Source organism: Mus caroli, unplaced genomic scaffold (assembly GCF_978045245.1).
Source record: "Mus caroli unplaced genomic scaffold, Mus_caroli_1 scaffold_19, whole genome shotgun sequence".
NCBI classification, from domain to species: domain Eukaryota; kingdom Metazoa; phylum Chordata; class Mammalia; order Rodentia; family Muridae; genus Mus; species Mus caroli.
In genome coordinates, this window is record NW_028227274.1 from 3,077,389 (window position 1) to 3,105,380 (window position 27,992).

The 27,992-nt window shown below is 37.6% G+C and overlaps 1 protein-coding gene across 6 annotated transcripts in view; it reads right to left on the reverse strand.

Annotated features, from left to right (window-relative positions):
- Positions 1–27,992, reverse strand: part of Arhgap12 (Rho GTPase activating protein 12) — a 113,456-nt gene that overhangs the window by 7,992 nt on the left and 77,472 nt on the right. For 4 of the 6 annotated variants that reach the window (XM_085833513.1, XM_085833512.1, XM_021150665.3 and 1 more), the window contains 9 exons: positions 27,305–27,385; positions 24,815–24,940; positions 20,250–20,324; positions 15,597–15,658; positions 12,015–12,096; positions 7,104–7,205; positions 4,737–4,835; positions 2,176–2,278; positions 1,114–1,230 (listed from right to left, as the gene is read on the reverse strand). In XM_085833513.1, coding sequence (XP_085689639.1) covers positions 1,114–1,230; positions 2,176–2,278; positions 4,737–4,835; positions 7,104–7,205; positions 12,015–12,096; positions 15,597–15,658; positions 20,250–20,324; positions 24,815–24,940; positions 27,305–27,385 — 847 coding nt within the window. The remainder of the gene's footprint in view (positions 1–1,113; positions 1,231–2,175; positions 2,279–4,736; positions 4,836–7,103; positions 7,206–12,014; positions 12,097–15,596; positions 15,659–20,249; positions 20,325–24,814; positions 24,941–27,304; positions 27,386–27,992) is intronic. The other 2 variants (XM_021150666.3, XM_085833514.1) reach the window with 1 other exon arrangement.

Consider the following 27,992-nt stretch of genomic DNA (forward strand, 5'->3'; position numbering starts at 1 on the left):
TGGTTCCCTTTCTTCACTTCTGGTCTCAGGCAAAAATCCCCTCAGAAGAATCTGACTATCCATAACTAAAACAACTGATTTCCAGCCACTTGATTTGAAGGTGGTAAACAGCAAAGTAATCTACATCTTTTATGCAGAAGTCCTTGTTATCTACGACCCCTAAGATTGCTACTGTGTAGTGGTTGGCCTGATGCTGCTTGTATTCTAATGCTAACACCGGTTCACAGACCAAACACACAGGCCCAAGTGATGCTATGTGGCCTTGCCCCAAGTTATTTCTGATTGGTGAATAAAGATGCTGACAGCCAATAGCTGAGCAGCGTAGGAAACATACATGGAGTTTTAGGATTCTCGGGCTGGGAGGGTGGGCAGGGAGGAGGGTCAGAGGAGAACCAAGAGGGAAAGAGAGGAAAGAGAGAAGGAAGGGAAGGGGTGGGGGCGGGGGGTGGGGGAAGCCACCATGGGTTGGTTAGGTGAGTCATGAAAATGTGGTCACCATTATTTCTGAATAAATGCCACAATAAATGAGTTACAAATTTAAAAATGTAACCTCCTGAGATAAACACAGCTATAAGTAACTGTTGGTATACACAGACATATGTACTTTTAAGGACACTTTTTGTTGGTGCATTACAGTGATCATAAATTAAGAAACATACAAAATAATCAGTGGAAAACATTTTTTGTTAACTTTAAACTTATCTAAAGTTAGAGCTAAAAGCAAACGATCAGGAACAGAGCCATTTGCTCCCCTCAGGCTCTAAGTAGCTGCCTGTCTCATTTCTAACTTCTGATCCTTACAACACAGAACCAAAACCCCACTGTCATGACCTCTAAGACCACCACTGCCCAACCTGCACCTCATTTGTCCTCCTCTGACACAGCCTTCAAAAATGGGAGTTTGGGATTTATACCTGGGCTCCATGTTTTAGCTACACTTTACTGAGCACTTTTTAAAAATCAGTGCTAATTATTCAAATGCTTTTCATCTCTGTAGCACAAAACTTAAATTAAAAAAATAGAAATGTTGGATATGTTCAATTTTAACTTTAAAACACCTTATTTCTGACTCAGTCAACACTCATCACTGTGAGCACCACTTCCCCTCCATACCTTTGATATAACCTTTCTCACGAACAGCTTGCAAAGTGGGGCGCCGGGTAAGAAACTTCTTTAAGTTTTTCTTAGTTTTCTTCTGCTCTGAAGAATCCATGCTGGATCCTTTCATTGCTTAAGACAAACAGATAATATGTATTTCAGAAAACTTCTCTAATTAGAGTTTTTCCACAGATAACACAAAACATATCAATCCTATGATCAAAAATTGCAGAAGAAATGGTTATTCTAATTTTAAGTAAAATTTTCATTTTTATAACTAAAAGTTATAAAATGTGTGTGTGTGTGTGTGTGTGTGAAATATATTGTTGGAAAACAAAACTAGAAGTTACTTTCTAATTACTTAATTAGAAGGCCAGAAAACCCTTAGCTAAGCATGTGGATTAGTTAAGCCAGAAAAGGTGTGGAGTCACAGCTAACAGTCGATAATATACTTTACAAGAGTCTGCATTTGAAACTTTCTTAAAACTGGTAGCTTAGCTCTGCTCCCATTTGTGTGCTCTAGAGATCCAAGCACATGGCTGTGTGCATGAGCACATGACAGTGAGCTGGCTGTCTGGTGCCTGGAGTAGGAGTGGGGCTATGGAATGATTATCCCTTGATTTCAGACTCCCAAAGTTGAAGATTTTATGCAAAACTACATATTTTTAACTCAAAAGAGTCTAACTTCCTAGAGGCCTCAAGAGAAGTGTACTGTATTTTCTCTTGAAGTATCCTGCCATCACTGGAAAGAGAGCCCATTGGACTTGTAAACTTTATATGCCCCAGTACAGGGGAACGCCAGGGCCAAAAAGTGGGAGTGGGTGGGTAGGGGAGTAGGGGGGAGGGTATGGGGGACTTTTGGGATAGCATTGGAAATGTAAATGAGGAAAATACCCAATAAAAATATTAAAAAAAAAGAAGTATCCTGCCTTAAAATTATTATATCACATGAATGCATTCTATGGTTAGAAGTGACAATGAGTTAAAAGATAGTACTTAATTAACCCTGTCACTTTTCTAATACCGAAGACTACATTTTTATATGGGCATTTATCAGCCAACGAGGAAACAACTCACAGCGAAGTTTTTTAAGCTCCTTCTGGTCCTTTTCTTTATCCTGCTTTTCTACCCCTGGTGAATCTGGTGTCTCCTCTTCAGCTGCTTCATCAGCCTCTGCTACCTGTTGGTGTCGGAAAACACATATTACTTCCAGAATTGCTGTAGCTGAATGGCTTATTTTTCAGAATGATTGACTCTTACCAGTGATTCTAGGAAAACAGTGTACAGTATATACAATTTAGGTATTTTGCCAATCTTTAAATTGATAGAGCATTAGGTATAATTGAATCATTTGACACTGCACATGGATGGTGCAAACAGCACTTAGGAAGAAGTCGGTGATAAAAGACTTTCTGACAAAAGGGTCAGACTTACACTCCTGGACGGGACAGTCATATTGTCTGTGACGACAGTTTAAGAGCACGCTATCACAGTGTGGAAACAACAGTGGGAGACAGACTTAACACTCATAGACGTCAGGCACTGAAAAGTGCCTTCTACTTCTACAGAAGTAGATCTCATCTACAGCCTCACCAAGGACACCTGTACAGAATCCCAGACAGTGGACTACATTTCCAAAGCTAAGGACTTTGTCTCTCTTCTCACTGAGGTCTGCTGCACTGAGTTTATTTCTGTTCACATATATGTATAAAGAGGGGCCTCCAATTTTTGCACCAATACTATTTACTCAAAGCATGTCCTTTCTCCCTGTTCCTCAGTGCTATTCTGGCACGAAGTGTCCATGGGTAGGGTGGTCTGTCTCCAGGCACTTTACTCTGTCCCACAGATCTACCCACATAGACATGAAGCCCCACCGCTTAATGCAGGTTTATCTCTTGGATACAGCAGGTCCTTTACTTCCTTGTTCAACAAAGTCTTGGGTAGTTTTAGCCCCTTTTATCTCTAAAGGAATTTTAGAATAAGGTTCTTAAAGTCTACAAGAAAAGTACTTGGAATTTTAATGAGATTCAAAATTTCCTTCGATCTAGAAATCATTTAGGAAATGCATCTTTCCATCGCTGAGTCTGAGACTCGGTGTCTCTCAGTAATGTTCTGTGACTGTTTCAGATCCGTTCTCTCTAAGGCTGGGCTGGCACCTTACTCCAAGTGCTGGGATCTCAGGAAGAAGCTGTGTATTGGCTCTTCTGTGTTTGTCAGTAGGTACTTTCACAGCTCACAGTAAACAATATGTTCCTCTTTCCTCTTGCTTCATTCTCTGTTTCTAGAGACCTCAAATACAAAACAAAACTCCTGCAGCACTGCCCTGTGGTACCTTCCCTAGGCTAGCCCTTCCTAATGCTTTTGGAGTATGTTACACCTCCTCATCACCACAGTACAATACATCTTACTGTGTGATAACCCATATGTGTTTATTCTGCCTTTGACTATAACTTCTGCACAGAAGTTATGGTGTAGTACTGCCTGCTGCCCAGTACACAAACACTCATGTAGTTATAAAATGCATGCATGCATGTACTGTGATTACAGCTGAAAACCTACATGGGCTAAGGAAGAAACATCTGAATAGAGACAGGGCTCAAGATGGATTTTAATGAAGATCACAGGAGGTTTCTAAGAATGAACTACTGGCTACCAAAACCAATTACATTTTAGCAATGAGCCCAGTGGAAGACTGCCCAGCATGCACAAGGCCCCAGGCTAATCAAAACTACCAAAAAGCAAGCAAAACAAACATACAGAGAGACCAAAAGATCATCATGTTACATTGGGTAACTGGTTTAGAAGGTTATTCTTATTTGAGTATGAAAATAAAAGTCAGTCATAATTTCAGAGATAAAGAGGCATATAAAAGTAAAAAAAATTATACAATATATATAGTTTCATGATTTATTTGCTAGAAAAGCTCCAATCTCCCTTAATACGTGTTATCTTTCATTTTCCTCAGCTAGAAGGCCCTCAGTACAAGTGAGAAGTTAAGACTGCAGAGAACACATAGCTCTTGGTGGCCCAATGAGGGAACAATGAACACCTTCAGAAGAGAAGCAGCAGAAAAGTAGACTTGGTGTCACTAGAAACATACTCATAAGGCTACAGCTGTATACACTTCAAAACCTGACCTCTGACCTCTTTCCATCAAACAATATCCCTTCCGATGCATTTGGGCACTAAGTACTATGTAAGTACTGTGCACTAAGCGCTGTTGGTCCTTCTTCATGAACCAGTGCCTAAAAGAAACCCTGATGCAAACCATTGACATTTCATAAGGGAGAATGTTTAGTCCTATCACTGGCACAAACTGCTAAAGTGACCTTTGCCTTTCCCACCTGGGTTAACACATACATGCATGCATGCAGTCTTTCCATCTGTAAACTGAAATTTGCATATACAACCTACAATTAGAAAACCAGGAAAACAGCTTTGCAGTTAAAAAAGAGATAGAGACAGGTAGCTCTGTCTCACACAGTAGCTCTGACTATTCTGGAACTCTCTATGCAAACCAAGCTAGCCTAATATTTACAGGGGTCCACCTGCCTCTGCCTCCCAAGTGTTAGGATTAAAGGCATGCATCACCACACCTGGTTCTGCAGTAAAATTTTTTGCTTAAGTCAAATACATACCTGGTTACTGATAGTACTACTGAGAACTTTAAACCAATCGTTAAGAACAGCATCATTATCAGACTGAATTAGCAGTTCTGTTCCTTGTCGAGTTTTCAGCTTTAGAGAAAAGAAGGGTGAAGAAAGAACACAGTCAGTGCTTTCAACAGAACAAGTGAAAACATGTACTTCTAAGCCCACTGTCTGCAGTGCACTCAGTCTTACACTGAGAGCAGTAGAGGTAGCCTGGCAGCCAGGGGATGCCTTTCATCAGTGTCAGTACCAGTCTGCTTACTGTATAGAACATGAAGTTGGGTTTTTTGTTTGTTTATTTTTTTGTGGTAAATTCTAAAGAAAAATCTAGTAATTCTGGATCCTAGAGTCGTATAGTTTATCATTTAAAAATAAATTCAAGTGTAAAAGCAATGCAGACAATGAAAACTGAAACATTTGTAAAGAAATAAAAGTCTGTTGTATTTCACACACCTTAAGAATTTTTTCATAGCCTGAGAATTTTCTTAATTCTTAATATATATGAATGACTGTTTAAGTGTTAAGTTTTCAGTATTTCCTACTTACCAGACAATGATGACTATGAAGACAAGGCACAAATGACAACGTTACATCCCTTTAAAATGTTTATACATCTATTAACTTAATTCATTTATTGTGTGTGTGTGTGTTCACATGTACACCGTGGCCTGACTATGGATGTCAGAGGACAACTAGTCAATTCTCTCCTCCTCCATGTTAATCCCAGGAACTGAACCCAAGTCCTCAGGCCTGGCAGGAAATGCCTTTAACTGTTGAGCTAACCCACCAACCTTCATACCCCTTCTGAACATAAACATTGGTAACTATCTAATCATGAACTGATGTAAGAATATCTATTATTTTACATGAAACCCAAAACCAACTTAGTCTCTTTGGACTACATGTTTTTGTTTTTTGTTTTTTTTACACTTCAATGAAAGAACTGTAAGTTATAAAAACATCCCTCTCCTTTCCTGGCTGATAACTGAGTTTGTTTTTCTAGAGGAACATTTGGCAATTTTCTCCCAAACAATCAATTACCCCATAATTTCCTAATTACTATTTAGTAAGGCTATTCCTCAAAAAAAAAAAAAAAGGTAAGATGTGATGAAATATTAACCTGAAAAGCATCAGGTCAAAGAAGACACTCTCCTTTGAGATTTCTCAGGAGTTTGACAGTCTAGAGAATACTGAAATTGTCTAAAATAGGGATAAAATACATTCTATTCCAAAATGCATTTGATCATAGATTCTTTTCTCATTCAGGAACCAGCTACTGAAACTGCAAAGCTGATTTGGGAAGTAATGGCATCCTTTCATGCATCTCTCTAGACAAGATGGTCCAGCCAACCCCCAACACTAAATGTATGCTGTTATAGACAAGGGAGGGTTTCCTGATCAAAGATAAAAGAGTTTCTTAAGAGCAGAACAAAGTGAACCACTATAAGTAGCATCACTGTAGCAGCATTTGTCCTGAGTCTTAGAGATTAACAGAATTTGGGAAGCAGAATTTAGCGTGGTTGGAACATAAGGTAGGACAGTAAAGAGAAACAATCATGTAGATTCTGCTTGGAAAGCACTGGCAAGGCCAAAGTGCCTCGGACACGAGGCTATAAAGAATGGGGAAAGAAGGCAAATAACAAACACATCTCAAAAATGCCTCCAACTTTCTGCAATGGACTTTACTGCTCTCTGACCCAGGTGAACTCTCACCTCTCAGGACCCTGAATGCAAGCAAGGCCTCTGAGCTGTGCTACAACAGAGTGCACGGCAGGTGGTCAGCTTCCAAGATTAGGCCTTGAGAAGCCCTGTCATCTCTCACCCCGCGCTAGTGTGTAACTTGCCATGTGGAGAAGCTGGTGTTAGCTTCTTGGGTTAAACAAAAGAGATCTTAGGGAGAAGGAAGCCTATCCATGAGCCAATATAGGACATGTGGGTAAAATGAGTCAGTCCAACTACCCACTCCATCTGAGACTCCATCATGACTGGTCCCCAGGTGAGAGCAGAGCAGCCATTCTCTCACTTTGCACTGGCTGGAACAAGTGAGGGAAGCCCTTCTACAAAGCTGCTGAGCTCTAAAGTTCTATCTGAGTTATTATATACTGATAAAAAACTGATGCAGATCGCAAACTGTTGTGGAAGGTTGGAATGACAAGGAGGAGAGACTTCATTGCTGCAAAATAGTTCTAGGGCCACAGAGACAGTAAGAAGGCATTAGATACCCCTCCCCACAACACACACCAGTGCCCTTACAACATGATGGTACAAATGACTTAGCCACAAACTTTGCCTAAATTTGTCACAACAAAACCCTGAAACATGTACACCCTAAAGTCAAGAATGTGAGTTATTTACCTCAAATACATTCTTCTTGCTCGATTTGTCCTTTGATGCCATTTCAATCACTGCCCCCTTCAGGTCCACTGTGAATTCTGGTTTGGACTGATTACTCCCAAACTTCATTTTAGAGAAAAGAAAAAAGACTTTATGTGATATAGATGTATAGGTATGTACAAAAGAAGACCAACTATGTATAATAAACACATTATCTTAAATTCTTCTTTTTTCAGACTCAACAATTATAAACTATATCTAAATCTGATGAGCTTTAAACTAACAGGTCCTCAGCAACAAAGGTAAAGCTATGTCCATGTTAATTCCCAGAGAAGAAAATCGGGTAATGCTCTATTGTTTGCAACCAAGTGGACATGGATATACTGGGACTTCACAGTTCTATTTCTATAACTTATGCTACACCGCATGTGGCTATATAAGATTATGTTTTAAGGGGCTGGTGAAAAGGCTCAGTAGGTAAGAGCACTGACTGCTCTTCTGAAGGTCCTGAGTTCAAATCCCAGCAACCACATGGTGGCTTACAACCACCCATAATAAGATCTGAAACCCTCTTCTGGTGCATCTGAAGTCAGCTACAGTGTACTTACATATAATAATAAAAATAATAATAATAAAAGATTGTGTTTTAAATGCAATGACCAACTATCACCTGGACATAAATCATAAGCAGATGCCACACACATTTTCTAAGAAACATTCTCTAGTCCTATTTTGTGCTTTCAAGACTTACTAGCTTGTCAACTAGTTCAGTTGCCAATAGCTAATGACTGACAGAAACAGAAACCCTAAGTCCCATCATTTCAGTCAACCTTTGCTAGAAATTATAAGTCAAATGCTAAAGCCCTTCACAACCTAATAAGAGCCACGAAAAGATCAGAAAAGCTGGGCGTCATGGTGCACACCTTTAATCCCAGCACTTGGGAGGCAGAGGCAGGTGGATTTCTGAGTTCAAGGCCAGCCTGGTCTACAAAGTGAGTTCCAGGACAGCCAGGGCTACACAGAGAAACCCTGTCTCGAAAAAAACAAAACAAAACAAAACCCAGAAAAACAGGTAGCATGAGTAAGAAAAAAAAAAAAAAGCCCTTAGCTATTTATTATGTAAAACTACACAAGAAAGTAGTTAGCAGAAAGAAAATGTGCACTAAACACATATTTATCCTGTCGGCATGCCTCTGATAACTTAACATTTCTACTCAGCCTGGTTAATAAGAATAAAAAAAGGTTTTCCTATGGTACTGCAATGATTTCCTATGGTACTGCAATGATTTGGTTCTTTAAAATTTCTAAGAATGATAATTTACATGTAATAAAGATTACAAATATTTCCTGAATTTTATATAAAAGGTTTGGTTTGCTAAAATGTCATGTCAATATATACTTGCCCTTGGAATCAGGCCAACAATATTGCAGTAGATAACTTCCTACTGTAACAGCAGTACTCTACTTAGCAGCTTTGCACTTAAGAAATGGCTAGACTCCAACTACTTCATTTTTCTTCAACTTTTCAGTGAGTAGTAAAGATTTACACAATGTACTTGTTATACCAAAAGAAGAAATATGAGCCAAAAGTAACTTACTCCCGAAACATTTCTACCTTTGTAACGAAACCAATTAACCATAAAGCTATAACAGACATAGTAATATTTCCTGGCCAGAACTGAAACATTCCAAATGTTTTATAACTTGAAATACACTTAGTAAAACAAAATCAGCTACTTAATTAGCTACTAGTATGTTTTGTAGATGCTTAAGATGATCTAAGAGAATGTACAACTAACCAGTTAAAGATAAACAGTGATATGAAGAATAACAGAAAAACGGAATCAGTATGTTTGGCAACATTTTTTCTCATTCTTTTTTAAAGCATTGTACCTTACAGCAATCACCTCCCTGTCGTTGTATTCAGGGCACCACCAACAAAACAAACAACAAAATCCTCAACCAGTAGTAACTAGACACAAACAGTGACAGATGAAACAGGGGCAGACTTTACATCTGATAATGGACAGATATTTTTTCCCCCTATGAAGAACTCATTGACTGAGCCCTGTTGGCAAAAAGACATGATGAGGCAAGGAGAGAAAATGATTTCATAACAACATATAACAGTAGAATGGCACATATAAGAGAACGGGGAAACCAGGCACCATAAGAACACACCTCTATAAGCAGACACCATACTAGCATAGTCAAAACATGTTTGCCAAAGACATAGAATTCCTACAGTATTTTGTAATTACAAAAAATCTTGTTTATTTTTTACATGAATGGTTTACAAGACTTTATTATAAATAAGTGTATCTTGGCCCACATTCACAACAAAACAACTGAAGGCTAACAGAAAGGACTCACATCTGGCTCTCAGCTACCTTGTCCAGCCTCTCAGCTCAGAAACCCTAGCCCTCCTCCTGAGGAGTACTGGGCAGTTCTAATGACCTCTTCAGGTCACTTCCTGCATGTGGTCTTATGTAGCTTACCTTCCACTTTCTCTGGAATACCTAGACAGAAGTGATCTTTATCCTCTGTGGGACATCTGACAGTGTCTAGTTCTAGTTAAGTGAGAGATGGGGGCACCAGTCATCTGCAAAACACCTTTGTTCATAGACACCACTCACAACAGAAAAGCCTATCCTCAAAACAGTTCTACTTTGGAGAATTTTAAAAGTATAAGAGAATAAACGCTTCAAGGGCTAGCAGGATGGCTCAGTGAATGAAGGTCCTGTTGAGCAGGCCTGATGTCCAGAGTTCACACCCAGAACTGACATGGTAGAAGGACACCTTCTGAAAGCTGTCTTCTGCCCTCCATGTGCACCTGCATTCAGTGTCCCTCCCCTACCTTGCTCTCTTCCTCACCACGTAGATGAAAAATAATTTTTAAAAGACTGCTTCAGTAACTACTAATGATTGTATATTATTTGTGTGTAGCTTTCTCAATTGCAGGTGGAATGTGTGTGTGATGGTTTATATATTCTTGGGCCAGGGAGTGGCACCATTTGGAGGTGTGACCTGGTTGGAATAGGTGAGTCCTTTCTGTTAGCCTTCAGTTGTTTTGTTGTTAATGTAGGCTAAGATATGCTTATTTATAATAAGTCTTATAAACCATTCATCTAACCTATAAAGTATTTGCAAAATATTATATAGACTCATAGACTTCTTATTTAAATCAACTATTGGTATTTACATAAAAAACCTTCACTTAAGATAAAAATTCAAACAATAAATCTCCCAAATGAAAATGTCATTAATAATCCTTCAATTTCAAAATTGGCTAACCCAGTGAATTTTGAACTGTATCTCACTAAGGCCTCCCACATGTCTGCATTTTTTTAAAAGTTACATACAGGGCTGAAGAGATGGCTAAGTAGGAGTGCAGCATGAGCTGGTAAACTAAGTTCAATTCCACAAAGCAATCCTCTGTTGCTACATGCAAAGCATGGCACCCATGTGCTCTCTCTTAAACTCTCTCTCAAAGGTTAAGAAAATGAAAAACTACATCACAAACATAGCTATGTCACTGACCTCCTTCAGCACACTGTCTACTCTCTATCTACCACAGCCTTCAATAGTTAAGGCTCATTAGATATCAAGTAAGTGTTTCAGGTATTGGGTTACTATTTATTAATCTTAACTGCTTCTCCATTTCTTTTCTTTCATGCATCCATTTTCTTCAGTCAGTTTCTAATAAAAGTGGAGCCACAGGTACAAAAAGAAATAATTACACAATTCTTCAGAAATACACAACACAATAGAAACACATACTTTACTTCAGGGAAAAGGAGGATTTAAGAAAGACAGACCAAACCAACATTTCCGTCTTGTGATATCAATGCATATTCTAAGTTATTTTCACCATACTGGCTGAACAGAGAACTAACTCAAGGGTTAGTGAGACACAAAAAGAAGAAATATTCTAGAATGTCCATACTCATGTACAGCTGATATGGGTTTTAGAGTGCTGTTACATAGACTGAGAAATAGCAGCTCAGGTATGTGTAGCTTAGCAGCATCAGCACTGCTCTGCACAACTGCATCACAAATGTAGAAAACAAAAGGCTGTTTGGAGTTTGATAATTGTTCTCTCTTTCCTCAAACCACTGGTCCTATGCTAATTAAAAAAAAAAATCAGTATTTGTAAGAAAATGCTGGTTAGATAGGATATAAAACAGACCAGATACATTTAAAATAATTTCATTTGAATACTAACTCTTCAATTAAAATTATTGAAAGTTCTAGAAACACCTAAATTATGAATTCAGGAGTCACTCTCAACATTCTCAACCCAGATCTGTCACTTAGTATTTGTCAAGCCTTAAGTCTGAATGTTTGACGCCTCAATGTCTCACCTATGATGGGAAAGAAGGGCAGGAGAAATGGCTGTCTTGGAGTTGAAGGAAAGGTATGTGTAATCCTGTATATTTAGAACATGCCAGCATTCAAAACATAAGCAACTGTAAGTGACAACCTGGTAGCATTGTAACAACTGCAACTATAACAGTCAGTAACACCAGTAAACACCAAAAACAAACAGTGTCAGCAGTTCACAAAATCAAGCCCCATTTCATAGTTGCCTAGAGGCTGCCTGACAGTAAGACATGGACATCTGAGTCACCCCCTAGTTACAAAGGATCAAACAGGTAGGCCCAGCTACAATGACTACCTATTTTCTAAGTACGTATCTGAAATAATAATTAAAAACACAGAAAGCTTTCAAAGCCTATGAGTTAATGTTCTGCAATGCTCAAGTTGTGAGCTGTCAGTTCAAAGGATAGGGTAAACTGCTGATTTTTAACACAGCCAGACTTTTCTAATGGTCTGTGCAAGTCAAAATGTATCTTTACTTCAAGCACTTTGGACATGCAGATGCTACAGCACTCACATTACTTAAGTACATTTCTACAGAGAAATACTTACCCAGCTTGTACTACTTCCTTGAGTTTTTGTAAAAAGTAAAGACGAACCCTGAAGCACTGCCCAAGAAGACAACCAGTTCTTTCTGCAAATATACAGATGAAATGCAACACTATCAATCAAAAGAAACCAAGATCTACTTAGCACTATCACTGTTAAACACAATGTAATGGTTAGTACTTGAACTATTTGCACTAGATATATGATTCTAATGGCATCCAAAGTCATTTTAGTGCCTCAATCTGACACATAACCCCCACACAAAACAATTGAGGTTTGTAAGAAATGTAAATAATCAAAATAACTGTAACCAAAATACCCAGGTGTTTTTACATAGAACTAATCAAGCACACTGTGTTTAAGAACATTAATTTATTTCAGTCATACAAATAGAACACATGTGTATGTTCCATAGATATTAGACATGTTAAATACTAGATGTTAAAAGTATATACTAAATGACAGACTGATTGCTAAGATTCTAAAAATTACTGAATTATAAAGGCAACGCATATATGCAGAAAACTCTGAATATAAACTTTTGTAAATGACAGGTTGCTGAGGTGGCTCATCAAGTAAAGGCACTTGCTGCTAAGCTCAATAATCTGAGTTCAATCCCCTGGACCCACATAATATAAAGAGAAATTCACACAATTCTCTAACATCAATATTCACATTGTCAAAATCTGTAAAGCCCCTCCCCCAATCCACATTCTAGAGACAAGTATTAAGTATCTGGTGTGTATAGGTCTTTTAAAAGTGTTATGCATTACTGTTGTGTGTGCTTGTGCATATGAGGTCAGAGGATACCTCTGGAGTCTGTTCTCTGCTTCTATCTTTATGTAGGTCCTTTGGTCCAACTGAAGCTGTCAGGCTTGCACAGCAAGCATTTTCACCTGCTGAGCCATCACACACTGACCACTAGAAGTTGTGTGACCTCCAGAGGTGGCTCAGTGGTTAAAAGCAACTTCTGTTCTTGCAGAGGACCTAGGTTCAATCTCCAGCAACCACATAGTATTTCACAACCATCTATAACCCCAGTTCCAGAGGACTCAGAGTCCTCTTTTGACATCCTTGGACCCAGCATGCACACAGTGCACATATATACACACAGACAAAACACTCATACACATAAAATTAAAAATATTAAAAGAAACTGTCTACTGGTTTACTGTTCTGTCTCCAGATACACAGGTACAGTTCACAAAAAACATGTGTACCACTACTGATGTTTCTACTAAGAACTTTAAAGGTGACTGACGGTTTAGTCTAGCCAGAATCTTCCCTTCTTCATTACCTTAAATTATCCATTAAAGATTTTTTGCTTAAATGTTTCCCCCATTGCAGTGAACCTTACATTACTTGATAATCTATTTTTGTATCTATTTCAAGCTTAGAAAATGTCTTAAGTAGCAAACACATTAGTATTTATAAATAATAAAATTATATTATAAGGGAATTCAGTTGCTGTAACTCCACGTGCTACAGTGCTATAGAGATTTAGTACTGCTTTCCATCCAGCCCCACACAGCCAGTTTGTGGGAACTCTGCAAGGACTTCAGTTTGATTACTTTGTCAGGATGTAGAATTCAATACCTGTCAATGAGATCTACTCTTCCATTTATTTCCTGTAGTTTATGCACAACTATTTTTGCCTGTTTGTTTATTGTGCCCAATGAAGTATAATTTAGACTAGGTCTTACGTGTTCTAGGGCTGAGCTTCAATGTGTAGTCAAAAATGACCTTGAACTTCTTTCTGATCCTGCGCCTACCTGCAGTGCTGGGGATTACACCCAGAGCTTTGTGTATGTAAATAAGCACTGTAGCAAATGAGCTACTGCTTTAGCCCGTCAATGATTATTATTAATCATTAGTGCTTCCCCATGAACAGATTCACAATACTATTATTTTATGCATCTCTATACACATGTGTATATGTTAGAGTATAGCATGTGTTTGCATGTGAGTCTATACAAGCACATGCATGGGATAGAAGAGGACTTGAAGTGTTCTTCCCTATTACTCTCCACATTTTCCTTTAGGGCAAGGTCTTTGCCTAAATCTAAAATTCTTGCTTGGGGCTAGGCTGGCAGCCAGCAAATCCTAGTATTTCTCTTGTTTCTGCCCCTACTGCACTGTGGTTATAAGCAGGTGGGGAGACCATGTTTGTTACAGGAGCGCTGGGATCAAAACTCAGGTCCTCATGGCTGTGCAAGAGGCACTCAGACCCACTGAGCCATTTCTCTGGCTCCCTGCTTTGCCATTTTAGAGTATCCATGTTTGTAATACTTCAAATGCATTTCTTCTTTGCTAGGTTCCTATTCCTGCTTTATTTTTTAAACTTTAACATCCCTGCTCATAGCTCTAAATCACTTTAGGTTGTTTTTAAACACAGTGCTCTGTTTCAATCTGAGCACCCATTGTTTTAGTTGATCTAAATCATCTATCTGCCTGTTAGAAGTAGTGAAGATTCTAACACTGTTTAATAAAATATGTTTTCTGTTTCATTTTGTGTGGACCTCTTTTATGCTGTTTTGAGATAACTTTTGTTTGTTTGTGAACCTATGCCATTCTCTACTATGAAAGATGCTTTTCTCCCTTTCCAAATTTAGATGTGAAAGGAAAAATTATTTTTCTTCCTTTAAAAAAGGATGTTGTGTGTATATGTTTGTATGGTACTTGCATGCAAGTGTGCAGGAGCCCATGACCACATACACACAGGCAGAAGGCAGAACAGACACTGAATGACCTCTTCCACCACTCCCTGTCTTACTGCCTTGAGACAGGGTGTCTTACTGAATAGGAACTGAAGAGACTGGCTAGATGACCAGTGAGCCCTTGGTATGTGACTATTTCTTTCCCCCTAATGCTGGGGGATCCTGCCATGTGCAGTCCCACCAAGCTTTTTGGTGGTGGGGATTTGAACTCGGGCCTCCACATTGCAAAGCAAGCACTTCTAATCACTGTATCAATTTTACATTTGCAAAATTAACTAAGCAAAACACTAGGTATAATAATGCATGTAACAGCAAAAACTGTAAGCACCCTAAATGCATCCTAACAGCAGGTCTGGTTACATCCTTGCAGATAAATAGTGATTAACTATTCTGTAGCAGCACATGCTGCGCTAGCTGTGATGTCATAAACTAGAACCATCTTCAAGATAAATATAAAGTAGACCATGTCTAATGGTATATCCTATGGCTGGGCATGATGGCACATGCCTTTAATCCCAGCACTTGAGAAGCAGGCAGATCTCTATGAATTTGAAGCCAGCCTGGTTTACAAATTGAGTCCGAGACACCTAGGGGGTCTGTCATCTACATATATACAAACATCTACATGTAAATCCTCTGTAGAGGAAAGCACTTATGCTCATAGGACCTGACATGAGAACACACAGCCGGTGAAGATTTTTTTCTATGAATATTATTTTTAAGTATGTTAACAACGGAAATATTTCATGGCAAACTTACTAGAAAATATGTGATTGAAAATTATCCTAAACCATTTTATTAGTTCTACTGGGATATAAATTTTCATTTACTTCAATCAGATAAGAATATTAAAAGATTTCATACTTACCGAACTTTTTTCCCATTTTCAGTAATTTTTGTTACATTTAACAGTCCATATTTCTCCTGACCCTATGGAACAAAGTAATACTTTTAATGTAAAATTCATACAAATACTAATATCCAAGCCATAATAATCACTGGAATCCAAATGACCTTGCAGTACAAAAACTTAGAGATTAGTTAGTAAATAGCACACCTATTATCACAGCACTATACTTATCTTGACATTGTCAGTAATTTATAATTAAGGACTTTTCTTTTTTTCTTTGAAAGGGTTCCTGCAGCCCAGGCTGACCTGGAACTTGCTATAAACTTGCTTGAACTACCCCTCTTCCCCCGCATCACTCACAGGTAGTGGGAGATCACAGACATGCCCAACAACGCCTGGCAAAATATCTTTTTCTCCTGAAGTCACAGCAGCCATTTAGATACTTTGTTAGCAATTAGAATTTTACCAGTAACCACCAGAAAAATGGTTTATATCTGCTTTGTAAATATGGAGGCCTGAGTTCAAATCCCCACCAAAAAAAAAAGTCAAGTGGGGCTACTCATGCCTGGATCCCCAGTATTGGGGGAGGAAACAGACAGATGCCAAGGGCTCACTGGTCAGCCTGTTCAAAGAATGTGATGTGATGTTATGATGATAAATAGTAGATTTAAAAAAATACTGATCTTGTCAGAACATAATAATGACTAGTCAGACAAATGAAATGACTGATAAATTATTCAAAAGTGTCCAGTATACTACATAGAATTAATGTGATATATGATATAAAGAAATGTCAGTATGTGCTTCATTAAACAGATCACCATGGACCTAGGTCCTGAAAACACTAGACTTATTAGCCATGACATTACAAATGCAAAAGTGACAAAACTTTATCATTAACCATCATGCAAGCAAAAGCTAGCTGATGTCTTCTCAAAAGACCTGCAAATGAACATGAAATACTTTCTCACCACATTAGTTTCCTATACAAATGAGATTCATCATAATGAGTTGGTGGATATTAAAATCATCAATACTAGAAACAATATGTACATGAGACAGCAGTCAATTATAACTCAACTGAAACACATATATAAACACAAAAAAATTCAAAATTTGTTTCTTTTAAAAAGCTTTTTGCTTTATTTTTACTCATATTTATCTATTTGTTGGTATGTGCACACAAGTGTGGGTACCTGCAGAGGTCAGCAGGTCAGATCAGATCCCTTGGTACTGGAATCACAGGTGTGTCAGCTGCCTGATAATGAGTGCTGGGAACCAAACTGCAAAGTCCTCTGCAAGAGCAGCAAACATTCCTAACCACTGAGCAATCTCTCCAGCCCCAAAATTTGTTTGATTGGTTCCTCAGCAAATTCTCTCTAAGTACTTTAACAAGAAAATATAAATCTTTTTTATATAGCATATAAATATAATATTGACTACCTTCTCAATAATATTTAGAAGATAATGTTTGAAACTTTGCTTGCATCTCTAACTGAAAATTTGTTAACTCTTATTTATTGTTGGCAGACTGAAAACTTGGATATAACTTAGTTACAATTTTACTACAATCATTTTATAAAGCATAGGTGTTTGATCTCTCAGATACACATTTGATACTTTTCATAAGAACCCTATTGTCTTTCAACAAAAGTGCCAATGACACAATTTTAAGTATGTACAAGACACTACATAAATACAATTTTAAGTATGTATAAGTTACTACCTAAGAGCCTTCTGAGTTTACTGTCCTTTCATCAGATACAGATAAAAGCTTTCCAAAGAATGAGAATAACAACATTAACTTCTCTGGATGACTTAATGTGAACTGTCAGAAGTGAGACTCTGGGATGTTTTTAAAGCTATAGGTGGAATAGCATAAAAGCAGCAGCAGCAGGAGGAAGGAGATTCAGGTATCAAAATAAAGAGTGAAAACGAATGGGACAGCAGTAGTGACAGACAGTGTGAGTACAGGAATGAGAAAGAACTTAAGTCAGAGATTTTTTTTTTTTTTACCAGAGTCAACAGATAAAACTGATTTAAAACCAGAAACGAGAAACATGCAAGAGGCTGCATTTATTCAGGCACTGTTCAAAAGGAGTCAGTACTTTCTCCAAATTCCCACAGGGAGTAAGATGGAGGCACTGGCCCTCTAAGTACTGAGCACTCTCATTTGAATATAAAAGAACAAAACTTGCTAAACTCAAATGTACAGAAAGTACCCCAAACAATCATTACACAATACGTTAAGTGCTCTGAGAAATGGACTCCTATCTCAACCTGGACAGGAGAATTGAGTTCAACCTGGAAGACAGAGAACAGAATCAGAGCAGCTTCCTACAGGAGCTGACCTCTAACCTACGGAGTAGCCAGATGGAGACAGAAGGAGAAAGGCAGAAAGAACATCACAGGGCCTACCAATTATGAGGCAAGGTAAACAAGTGGCAAGAAGAGAGGCACTAAGAGACAACGGCAGGCTGGCAACCAGCTGCACCTCTAACTGATATGCTGAAGAATGCCAAAGGTCTGAACTTGACCAAGGAAAGTGAGAAAGGGGCTAACTTCCAGAGAGAAACAGGTCATGAGGGGACAGAGATGCCATGCACACAGAGGAAAGGGAGGATAGTGAGCAAAGAGCGAAGTTTAAGCAACTATGTAGACAGCAGAATCTGTTTCAATGTTATATTTTTATAAAGCCTTCTAAATCTGTACCTTCATTGCCACTAAACATTTATGCCAAGATTTTAATTCACATACAGAGAGAGGGGGAGATAGCTGGGTAGTAACTAGACAGAATGGAAGAGACAAATAGGACTCTTAGAAGCAAGGCACACAGAGGAGGGGCCTGCAAAATAGATATCAGGAAGAGAGGTCAAAGGGATAACAGCCTCAGTGTGAGGAGGAAAGAACACCCTGTTTATGTGGAAACAGTAGTCCTGGCAACATCAACACAGCTGTTCTGTGTTAACAGAGCACTGAAACAAGGCACACTAGGGAGGCAGTTCCCGGGGTGACCATCAGAGGGCACTCTGCATCCAGGACAGTTTAATGGATGTCAAATGGACAGGAAGATCATTGAACAACAGTGTTTTTAAACTGTATGAAGGATTTACAAATTCTTGTTTCTACAATTACTTAGAAATTCCTTTTTATTAAAACATAGTCTATGGAGATATTTCTGTAAAATGTATACTGCCTATATTTAAAAATACATCCCATCATTACCTCTTAGCTTACTTAGTGCTAATTAAAAATAAAAAGTATATACAATGTGATGGGAATCATAAAATATAAGGAACAAAAAGAACAATTAAAAAGAAATATACATGTATTGCCACATATATGTGGGAAAAGGAAAACAAAAGTCAGAATGATCAGAAAGAATCTAAAGTCTGACTAGTAAACAAAAGTTTAACCTAACTTCATCAAATAGTAACGATCAAAGTTTGTCTTTTTAACGTGTTAGTTACATTCATTAACTCAACAAGTATTTGCTCAGCAACTACTGTGTGGCTGTGCAGTAGGAATGGATATTCCCGTCTCTGCTAACAGTGTCTCCTTGCTGGAGAAGACAGAGACAAAAGCTGGATCACAGAGGGTGTTCTTGATTTTATGAAATAAACAGCACTCATGCTACAAGGAGTACCACAAGGAACCTCATCTCACCTAGAGGCCTGGCCTAAATTCTCTAGGAAGCCAACTCTGAACTGAATCCTGGGGATATGCACAGGCTTCCAGGCAAAGGTGTGGCAGAGCCTCGGTGGCAGAGGAAAGCGTTGTGCAGTATGGGAGAAGAGGACACATGAAGTATGAGCTAGGGACACAGACAAGAGCCTAAGCATATATGTCTTGCTTAAAAATGTTCTCCTTTAAAAAATGTTAAATGTTACCCAGTAAGAGGACAGCAGTACAAGCCAACAGCAGATCAGTGTTGACAGGAAGAGCAGGAGTGTGTGAACATGAGGATGAGGTCAAAGGGTCCAAACATGGGTTTCACCGTGAGGAGAAAAGCTGCTGGGAGGTTTCAGTCAGACTTATCATCTCTAGTCCTCCCTGGCCCAGACTGACAAGCTCTTCCAAATCACAGATGCACAAGAGCAGCCATGCTACTGGAAAGGAAGGGCATACATCTTACCTTCAGACTGCCAGCCTGGGAAAGAAAGGGAAGTGTAATTTAATTTGTAATATTCTCTGGGAAAGTTCTGTTGCTTGTTTTTTGAGACAGGGTTTCTCTGTGAAGTCCTGGCTGTCCTGGAAATCACTATGTAGACCATGCTGGCCTTGGAACTCACAGAGATCCATCTGCCTCTGCCTCTGCCTCTGCCTCTGCCTCTGCCTCCTGAGTGCCAGAACTAAAGGCATGTGCCACCAGACCTGGCTTAGAATTTTTTACTTTTAAAAACTAAGTATAAATTTGTCACTTTGATATATGGCATATATTTAAATACAGCATATATGTAAACATAAACTACTAGCATATTTCATACAAAAGGGGCTTTAAAATGAATAAAATTTGATTCTTAAAACTGTTTTAGTTATAATTTTTCTAAAAGGCCAATAAAATTTAATAGAGGCACAAGAAATACTTCAACATTATATTTAAAGAAAATTAATTTCCTGAAAGTGATTGAAACGGCTAGGCTATTTATTCTGTGTTTCTAACATACTAACTGGATCTTGGCGCTTTGATGAAGTAGGAGGAGATTCATTTTCAGGTAAGCAGAGTTTGGTGGTAGTTGGAGAATCCTACAAGAAATAAGTAATGAAAAACGTTACTCTATTTTAAACATGTCTGTTTCTTCCTGATCACAGTGGGAGAATGTAACAAGGCAAACAAAGGAAACTGTTTCCTTGTTATTTTCTATCTCAGATGCTCTAGAAGTCAGGTGACACTGATCTGAAAACTACAGATGTTACTAAAAGTTTACAACCTATGGCATGTTCATATAGCAACTATGTTGGGTAAAACAGCATTTTATCACTTTTAATTAACCCTATTTAAAATTACCTGTACACCAGTCACCATATAACGTACTATTAGTATGATAGGTATGATTATTAAGTGCTATAAAGTACATTCACAAGAATTAAGTGATAATTGACAAGTGAAATTTTTAGTCTAAAGCAATATGGGGAAATAAATTTAGTCATTTATCAGCATTAAAGGAATTTATAGTTACTGTCCAATAATTAGATATAAAGATATAGATATATGCCAGAGAAATCTAGAATTTAAAGATTAATGATGCACTGGGAGGTGGAGGGATATACATGTTTAAGTTTACAACAATATAACAACAAGCGAGGGGTTCTATCAACAGCCAGTTTGGTCAAATCTGAAAGATATTACTTCTTATGAAAGGTAAGACTGAAAAGTAATTTTTTTTGGTACTAATACCTACTTTAAAGTTTCCATTCTCCTAGATGTTTGAGGAAAAGAGAATGAGAAATCATCCTAGCCCCCTTACTGATCCTTGACTGTACGTTTACTGAGAATTACTTCATGTCCTTTTTCATCTAAGCCCTTAGGCAGCAGCAATGTGATTGTCCTGAGAACAGATATTTACTTATTTTTAGTAGAAATCTGTCTCTTCAAGTTGGCCTTTGAAATAGATTCACACTAATTGCTTCATCAAGTAAATGATGAAGTTTACTCATTCTCTTACTAATTCCCAGTCCAAGCAGACAGTGCTTTGATTACTCATCTCCACATCTGCTCATCCCAACATCTATGCTTATAAAATTACAAGATTCTGACAACAAACCTAGGAACATTTTAAGAACAGTGTAAAAACCCTGATTTCAACACTCATTCACTTGCAAAAAAAAAAAAAAAAATCTTCAATTTGCACCCTATACATTTGTACCCACAGAAACGCTACAGCAATCAAGATTTACAGGGAAACCTTTGGAAGAACAATCTTACAACAAAACAACCAAAGCTAACACCACTAATGGACAAAGTATTAGAATCCTAGCTACAAATCCAAGAAAAGCAAACTCAGCTATCCAGACTTGCCTTTCACCTTCTTTCAGAGTTTTTTCTGAGCTCAGTCATATGACTTCTATGTGTATTAAAACAGCCTGAAAAGATAAAGCCTGAAAAATCCATAACAACACAGTAAGGGAGTAAAAGTGATATACAGCCTACAGTCCTACAACCCACAAGTACGAGTGATAACGAATACACAATTATAATTACAGTAAACAAACAACTGTACATTTATGTATCCCTGTAAGAATATGTGCATACACATCTTTCACATCCATGAATAGTTTTAGTAAAAGCCATATATAAGGAGAAACAAGGAAACCCACTCAGACATAATAAAGACACACCTACAACTACCTCCTTCAAGGTAATCTTACCTGTGAACTCATGTCATTTTAACAAGGCTTGCTGCATAACACTGGATTTTATTCCATTAAAGTTATAGGTGCCATTATGTATAAGCTTGTCCTAGTGTAATCTCTTTTCCATAGCCTCAAAGACTGCCCTATTTGAAGACAGCATATTTAGGTGATAAAACGAAATGGAAATATTTACTTGATGAAGCAGTTAGCTGTGAATCTATTTCAAAGGCCAACTTGAAGAGACAGATTTCTACTAAAAATAAGTAAATGTCTGTTCTCAGGACAATCACATTGCTGCTGCCTAAGGGCTTAGATGAAAAAGGACATGAAGTAATTCTCAGTAAAGGTACCGTCAAGGATCAGTTTAAAGCTGAAATCTCACAGGAATATGTGTGCAGGTGTTCGTGCATGCACGTGCACCCTTGAAGATGACGGAAAACTTGAAAAAAGGAAGTCTAAGTCTATCTCACCAAAATACCTTTCCTATCACTGGAAGAGGTAGCAGAGGTAGCTCACCAATAGGTTTTGCCTTGCCACATTATATATGGCAGTTAGCAGTTTTCTATAGACCTAGAAATGTAATTAACTCCTGGAATTGATTGTATTTTCCATTAATACTTCTAGGAATTTCACTTGCCTAGGCTAATCTCAATACTAACAGATTTTCAAACACATCTTCAAAAATACTGATTCCAAAATGCCATTCATTTGTCTTTTAGATGTCTACACTTAGTTGTAAATTATTCTTGAAAATAAAAACTGGAAACTGGTCTACTTTCATTATTGTTCTGTAAGTTATTATAAATATAGAAAGTGTGCACACTACACTCTTTTAAAAGTCTACCTTGTTTTATATAGAAAGACAAATTTACACTCAATTGCACTAACAAAACATCTTATTTTGAGCTGAATGAAATCAATTGTTTACAGAAGGATTTAAGAGTGAAAGTAGCCAAACACTGGGGAAACTAACAGAGTTCATTTTAACCAGGCACAGTGGTGTCTACCTATGATCCCAGCACTCTCGAGGCTAAGGCAGGAGGCACGGTAGTCTGAATGAGAACTGCCCTTATGGACTCATGCATTTGAACACTTGGTCCCTAGTTGGTGAAAAGTGTTTGGGAAAGATTAAGAGATGTAGCCTCACTGAAGGAGGTGTGTTATTACAGGCACCTACCTGCACACACCTTGTGCGTGTAAGCTCTCAGTTACTGCTACCTGCTACGTTTATGTTTCCATTGTGATGATCATGAAGTGTAGCTCTCTTAATCCTGAGCCCTCCAAATTAAATGCTTTCTTTTATAAGGTTGGCTTTATCATGGTGTCTCTTCAAGAACAGTGCTAGAGCAGTAGCTAAGAGCTTACAAATGATCCACAAGCTCAAGATGTGTGTAGTGGGGAAACCTACCTGTAGTAACACACCTCCTCAAGTGAGGCCACACCTCCTAATCTTTCCCAAACACTTTCAGTTGCTAAGTTCCAAGCCAGCCTAGGCTACAGAGAAAGATCATGTTTGTTTTTTTGTTTTTTCCTGAGAGAGAGAGAGAGAGAGAGAGAGAGAGAGAGAGAGAGAGAGAGAGAGAGAGAGATATGGAAGACCTGTTAATTATGCTACAAAAGTGATCAAAGACCTTTCTAAAGGTAATGTGTTTAATTATAGAATATTATCAACCCCTTTCCCTTCTCCTTCTAATGGATATGACTGATATACTGTAAATGCCCACCATGCCCTGAAAGAAAATCATATCCTAACAGTACAGATGAAGAAGTTTAAGAAGATCCTTTCTGAAACCTGAATCAAAATCCATATTCTATTAGAAACATAGAACGTTACTTCTCAGACTGATAAAAGCAATATTATGGGAGAGAATAGAGAAAGTAGGATCACAGGCTTTCCCGGGACAAAGAAAATGAAACCTTTACTATATAAAACTTCCTGAAGACCAAAGACAGCAAAAGTGGCTTAAAATAGTGTGTGTGTAAACATTATATACTATACACTCATATACACACATGCACATGCTAGCTCAAATATGTCAAGTGATATCTGATCAGGAAGTCACAAAAAAGTTGATCTATTGTACAGAATTTGAGAAAACTCTAAGCCAAAAACTAACACATAGTATCTGATACTAAATACAAACTCATGCCATTTAGTTAAGAAATATTTTCCCATTGCATGTAGACAAAACCATTAACTTACATGCAAGAATTAAGTAACTATTGTGTGTTCTGCCCTAAACAGGTTATCTGTATCACCTTCCCAGGTTCGGGGCCAACAAGAGAGAGTGAAGAAAGAACGAATACAGGAAGGAGTGCTATGAAACCCTTCTGGATACGATGTGGCTCAGAGCAGCAGAGACTGCCTGCATACCTTGTCAAGACTAAGAGTCTCAGCATTCCAGCACACATGGGAAGGAGCTTAGGTCTCAGTCTGCCCTGAGGGGTTATGGGCAGCTAATGGCTGGGGCTGGGGAGGCATCATACTTCTCAGTGGCATAGCCACTGGTAAGCTGCCCTGTCCTTCCACCCAGGCTCACTCAGCAACCCTTAGTTAAATGTAGTGGACTATAAAAGCAAACAGATGAAAGGAGGGAGATTTTGTTGAGAAAAATTTTGTTGGGATTCAGTGGGAAGAGCATAAAATAGGCTAATGAGGGGGCAATATAATCAAGGTACATTATATGTACACAATAATGAAAAATTAAAACAAACTAACATTATTTTGTACTTGCTCAAAATAAGTTAATATTTTTGCTAAGAATTATGTTTAACAGCAAAATTTTATATAAATATTAGTAAAAATATCTATAACTCACTGTGAACAATATAGTTCCCAAACACTTGCCAAAACTCTTAACACATTTTTTCCAAGCTCTTACCTTGTCGTTGGAGTCCAACACAATGGTGCTATGTCTCCATTTAGTTAACACTATTGGTTCTTGCAGCCGCCTGTCCAAACTCCTACTTTTAATTATTTCTCTTTGCTGCTGAGATGAAGCATTATACTAAACAAAACAAAATACAGTCCATAAGTAAAGATACAAATATGAATCTACAGTAGCTCCTAATGACACATGACACTAGGCAATGTTCAAGTGATACCACACCAAGACTTGTCTCATCTCAATCTTCTTACTGAGCAGCCTTGTAACATGACTGAGACCTTGATTTTAGAGTGGGATATACCCGGCTATATTGTCTTATGTTGTCTTTTGTAAAATATTTACTCCTCTGAAATTGTTCTTCAGTTGCAAAACAGACAGAGCAGAGTTGTTACCTCACTCAGAGATGTCCTAAGAGTAAATGAAGTAGAAACATCCCAGTTCTTCATAAAAATACTACCACAGTTATCATAAGGCTTCAGTAAGGTTCACACATACAGTTTTACATTTCATGGTTTAAAGGTTTGTTTTGTCTCACGTAAGGCTAGACACACTGCTATTTTTCCAAAGTGTGTAAGTTCTGAACACTACTTCTGAATACACCAACAGTGTAGAAAATAGAACAGTCACAGTCAAGAGAAAGCTGCATGTGAAATTAGCATGTTATGTAGATCATATAAAAACATAGAGAACTATTAAGCTTTGAGAGTTATATTACCTTATGTAGGGTATTTAAGTTGTACAAATAAACTTTTATACAGATACTTTTCTTCCCCCTGAAAGGGAAGGATTCCTTGTATCAATGCCCCTCAGCTCTAAAATCAGTCCAGCAAACCTTAGCTTTCAATGACTTTGATTATAATTACACTAATTATATATTAGAGTATGCGTGCACAGTATGTTATTTTTTGACTCTCCAAAATGAATGCATACAAACCAATTCAGTGTTTTCTGACAACTATCTTCAAATTATTACTTCTAAACTAAACAATGATAATGCTTAAAGACCACCAATATCCTGTGCCAGACATTTAATTTAAAGAGACCTGTTACACAGGGCTTCTCTGAAATACAATCATCTCTAGCAAACATGTGACTGTGTAAGTTTATATATGAAATTTTCATGGAACCTTGCCTAGCTTTTGAGCTTGTAATTACTATGATTTAGAAAGGTGGTAAGAAAAATAATGTAAAATTAATTCAGGTAATAATCATAATTTTAAATGTACTCATAATTTACTAGGCAGAGAATATTCATAGGGGCAAATCAAGCACAACAAAAATGTGAGACACCAATAACAAAGTACTCATAATAGAGAAAAAGACCAAAGAAATACCACAACTTAAACACCCTTAGTTTAAAATGATGACCAAATTTTAACATGTTTCTAATTCCTATAAAAAACTTTTTAAAAATCTGAACTAAAATCTTAGTGTGTATTATTATTTTTTTAATCTATTTATTTATTTTAGAATACAAGTATACTGTAGCTGTCTTCAGACACACCAGAAGACGGCGCCAGATCTCAATACGGATGGTTGTAAGCCACCATGTGGTTGCTGGGATTTGAACTCAGGACCTTCGGAAGAGCAGTCAGTGCTCTTACCCACTGAGCCATCACGCCAGCCCAGTGTGTATTATTTTAAGCACATACATAAAAATAAGCTCTAGTAAGAACCTAGCACTAAGTTTTACTGTTTTACTGTAAGATATTTGCTTCAGGTATTTTTCTATAAAGTGACATAGTATTTGGTACACATTGATGCCTTCTGAATACAACTTCCAGATCCATCTCTCGTCCCCTTTCGTGCTATATTATATGACGAACAATGTGTTCATCACTCACATGCATCTCATATTTTGAAAAAATCTTAGTATCAATATATTGTTTAACTAACTGTACTGTGCCCTATGTTTATCCATACCTGGTAGGTATCAAGTGTGTGTGTGTGCGCTCACACACATATGATTCACTTACATATACCTTCACTGATGATGGTCTTGAATAAGACCACTATCCTTTCTCCTAAAAAGACATAAGGCCCATTCCAGGTAAGATCCTCAGATAACTAGACAGGCTGGTACTACTGGCATTAAGTAGCACTCTTATTTTGGGAGATAATAAGAAACTAGTTTCAAGCTATCAAAAAATTTCCTGATTGAGAATAACCTAGATGAGAAAGTGGTAAATATACATCTCTGACAATGTTAGGGAACCACGGGGTTGCAAATGAACTTAGGAGAAAAAAAGTCTTCTGCTTTTTAAAGAATAAAACAAAGCTAAGAATAAATCTGTAAAGTAAGTTTAAAGCTACCCTGATCTACATTGGGAACTTCAGACCAGTCTGAGCTACAAAATGAGACTTTGTCTCTAAAACAACAAACAAAGACAACAATAAAAAAAAAAATCCAAAAAATAAAAAACAATGAGTCTCATGCAGCTGTCTTCAGACATTATGCAATAAGGCCAGCATTAAGCTCCTTACCTTTGGCAATTCCCACTCTGACCGAGATCCATCTGCGCTGTAGTAATACTGTCTACCTTGATCATCAACATGCTTGAGCCACTACAAAAACACAACAGGTTCGTATTCAATTTAAATAAAGGCTAGTTTAAATGGCTATAGTAAGATTATTAGATACTGTTCTTAGAAATTTCATCCTACTAGCAACAGAGAAATAAATAAACAAATGAACTCCAGAAGGTTAGCATGATAGGAAAGTGCACTTATGGTTGGTAAATATAATACTCGATACTAGTATGCACGTCTCTCTTTCCTCAAATGTCACATAATAATTCAAATAGTATGTGACAACATAGTAAGAAACATATGACATAAAACATACACGGAGACACGCATCTGCTGGTATAGCAGAGTGTCTAAAACATCCTGAGAACAAGTTTAAAACATTAAAAACATTTTTTTTAAGTTCTGGTATAAAAATCTCATAATTTAAGCCTAACTTTACACAAATCCTCATTATTTCCCTCAGCCAATGCATTTCAAGGAACAAGAGAACTGCACATAATATAGAACAGAGAATAAATAAATAATAATATTTATCTTTATAGAAGCAAAACCACTAATTCTATACATGTTGGGACTAACTAACTGAAGCAGGAAAAGGGGCTATTTGCTTACCCCCTATCTTTAACTAGTAAGCCAGTCAGCC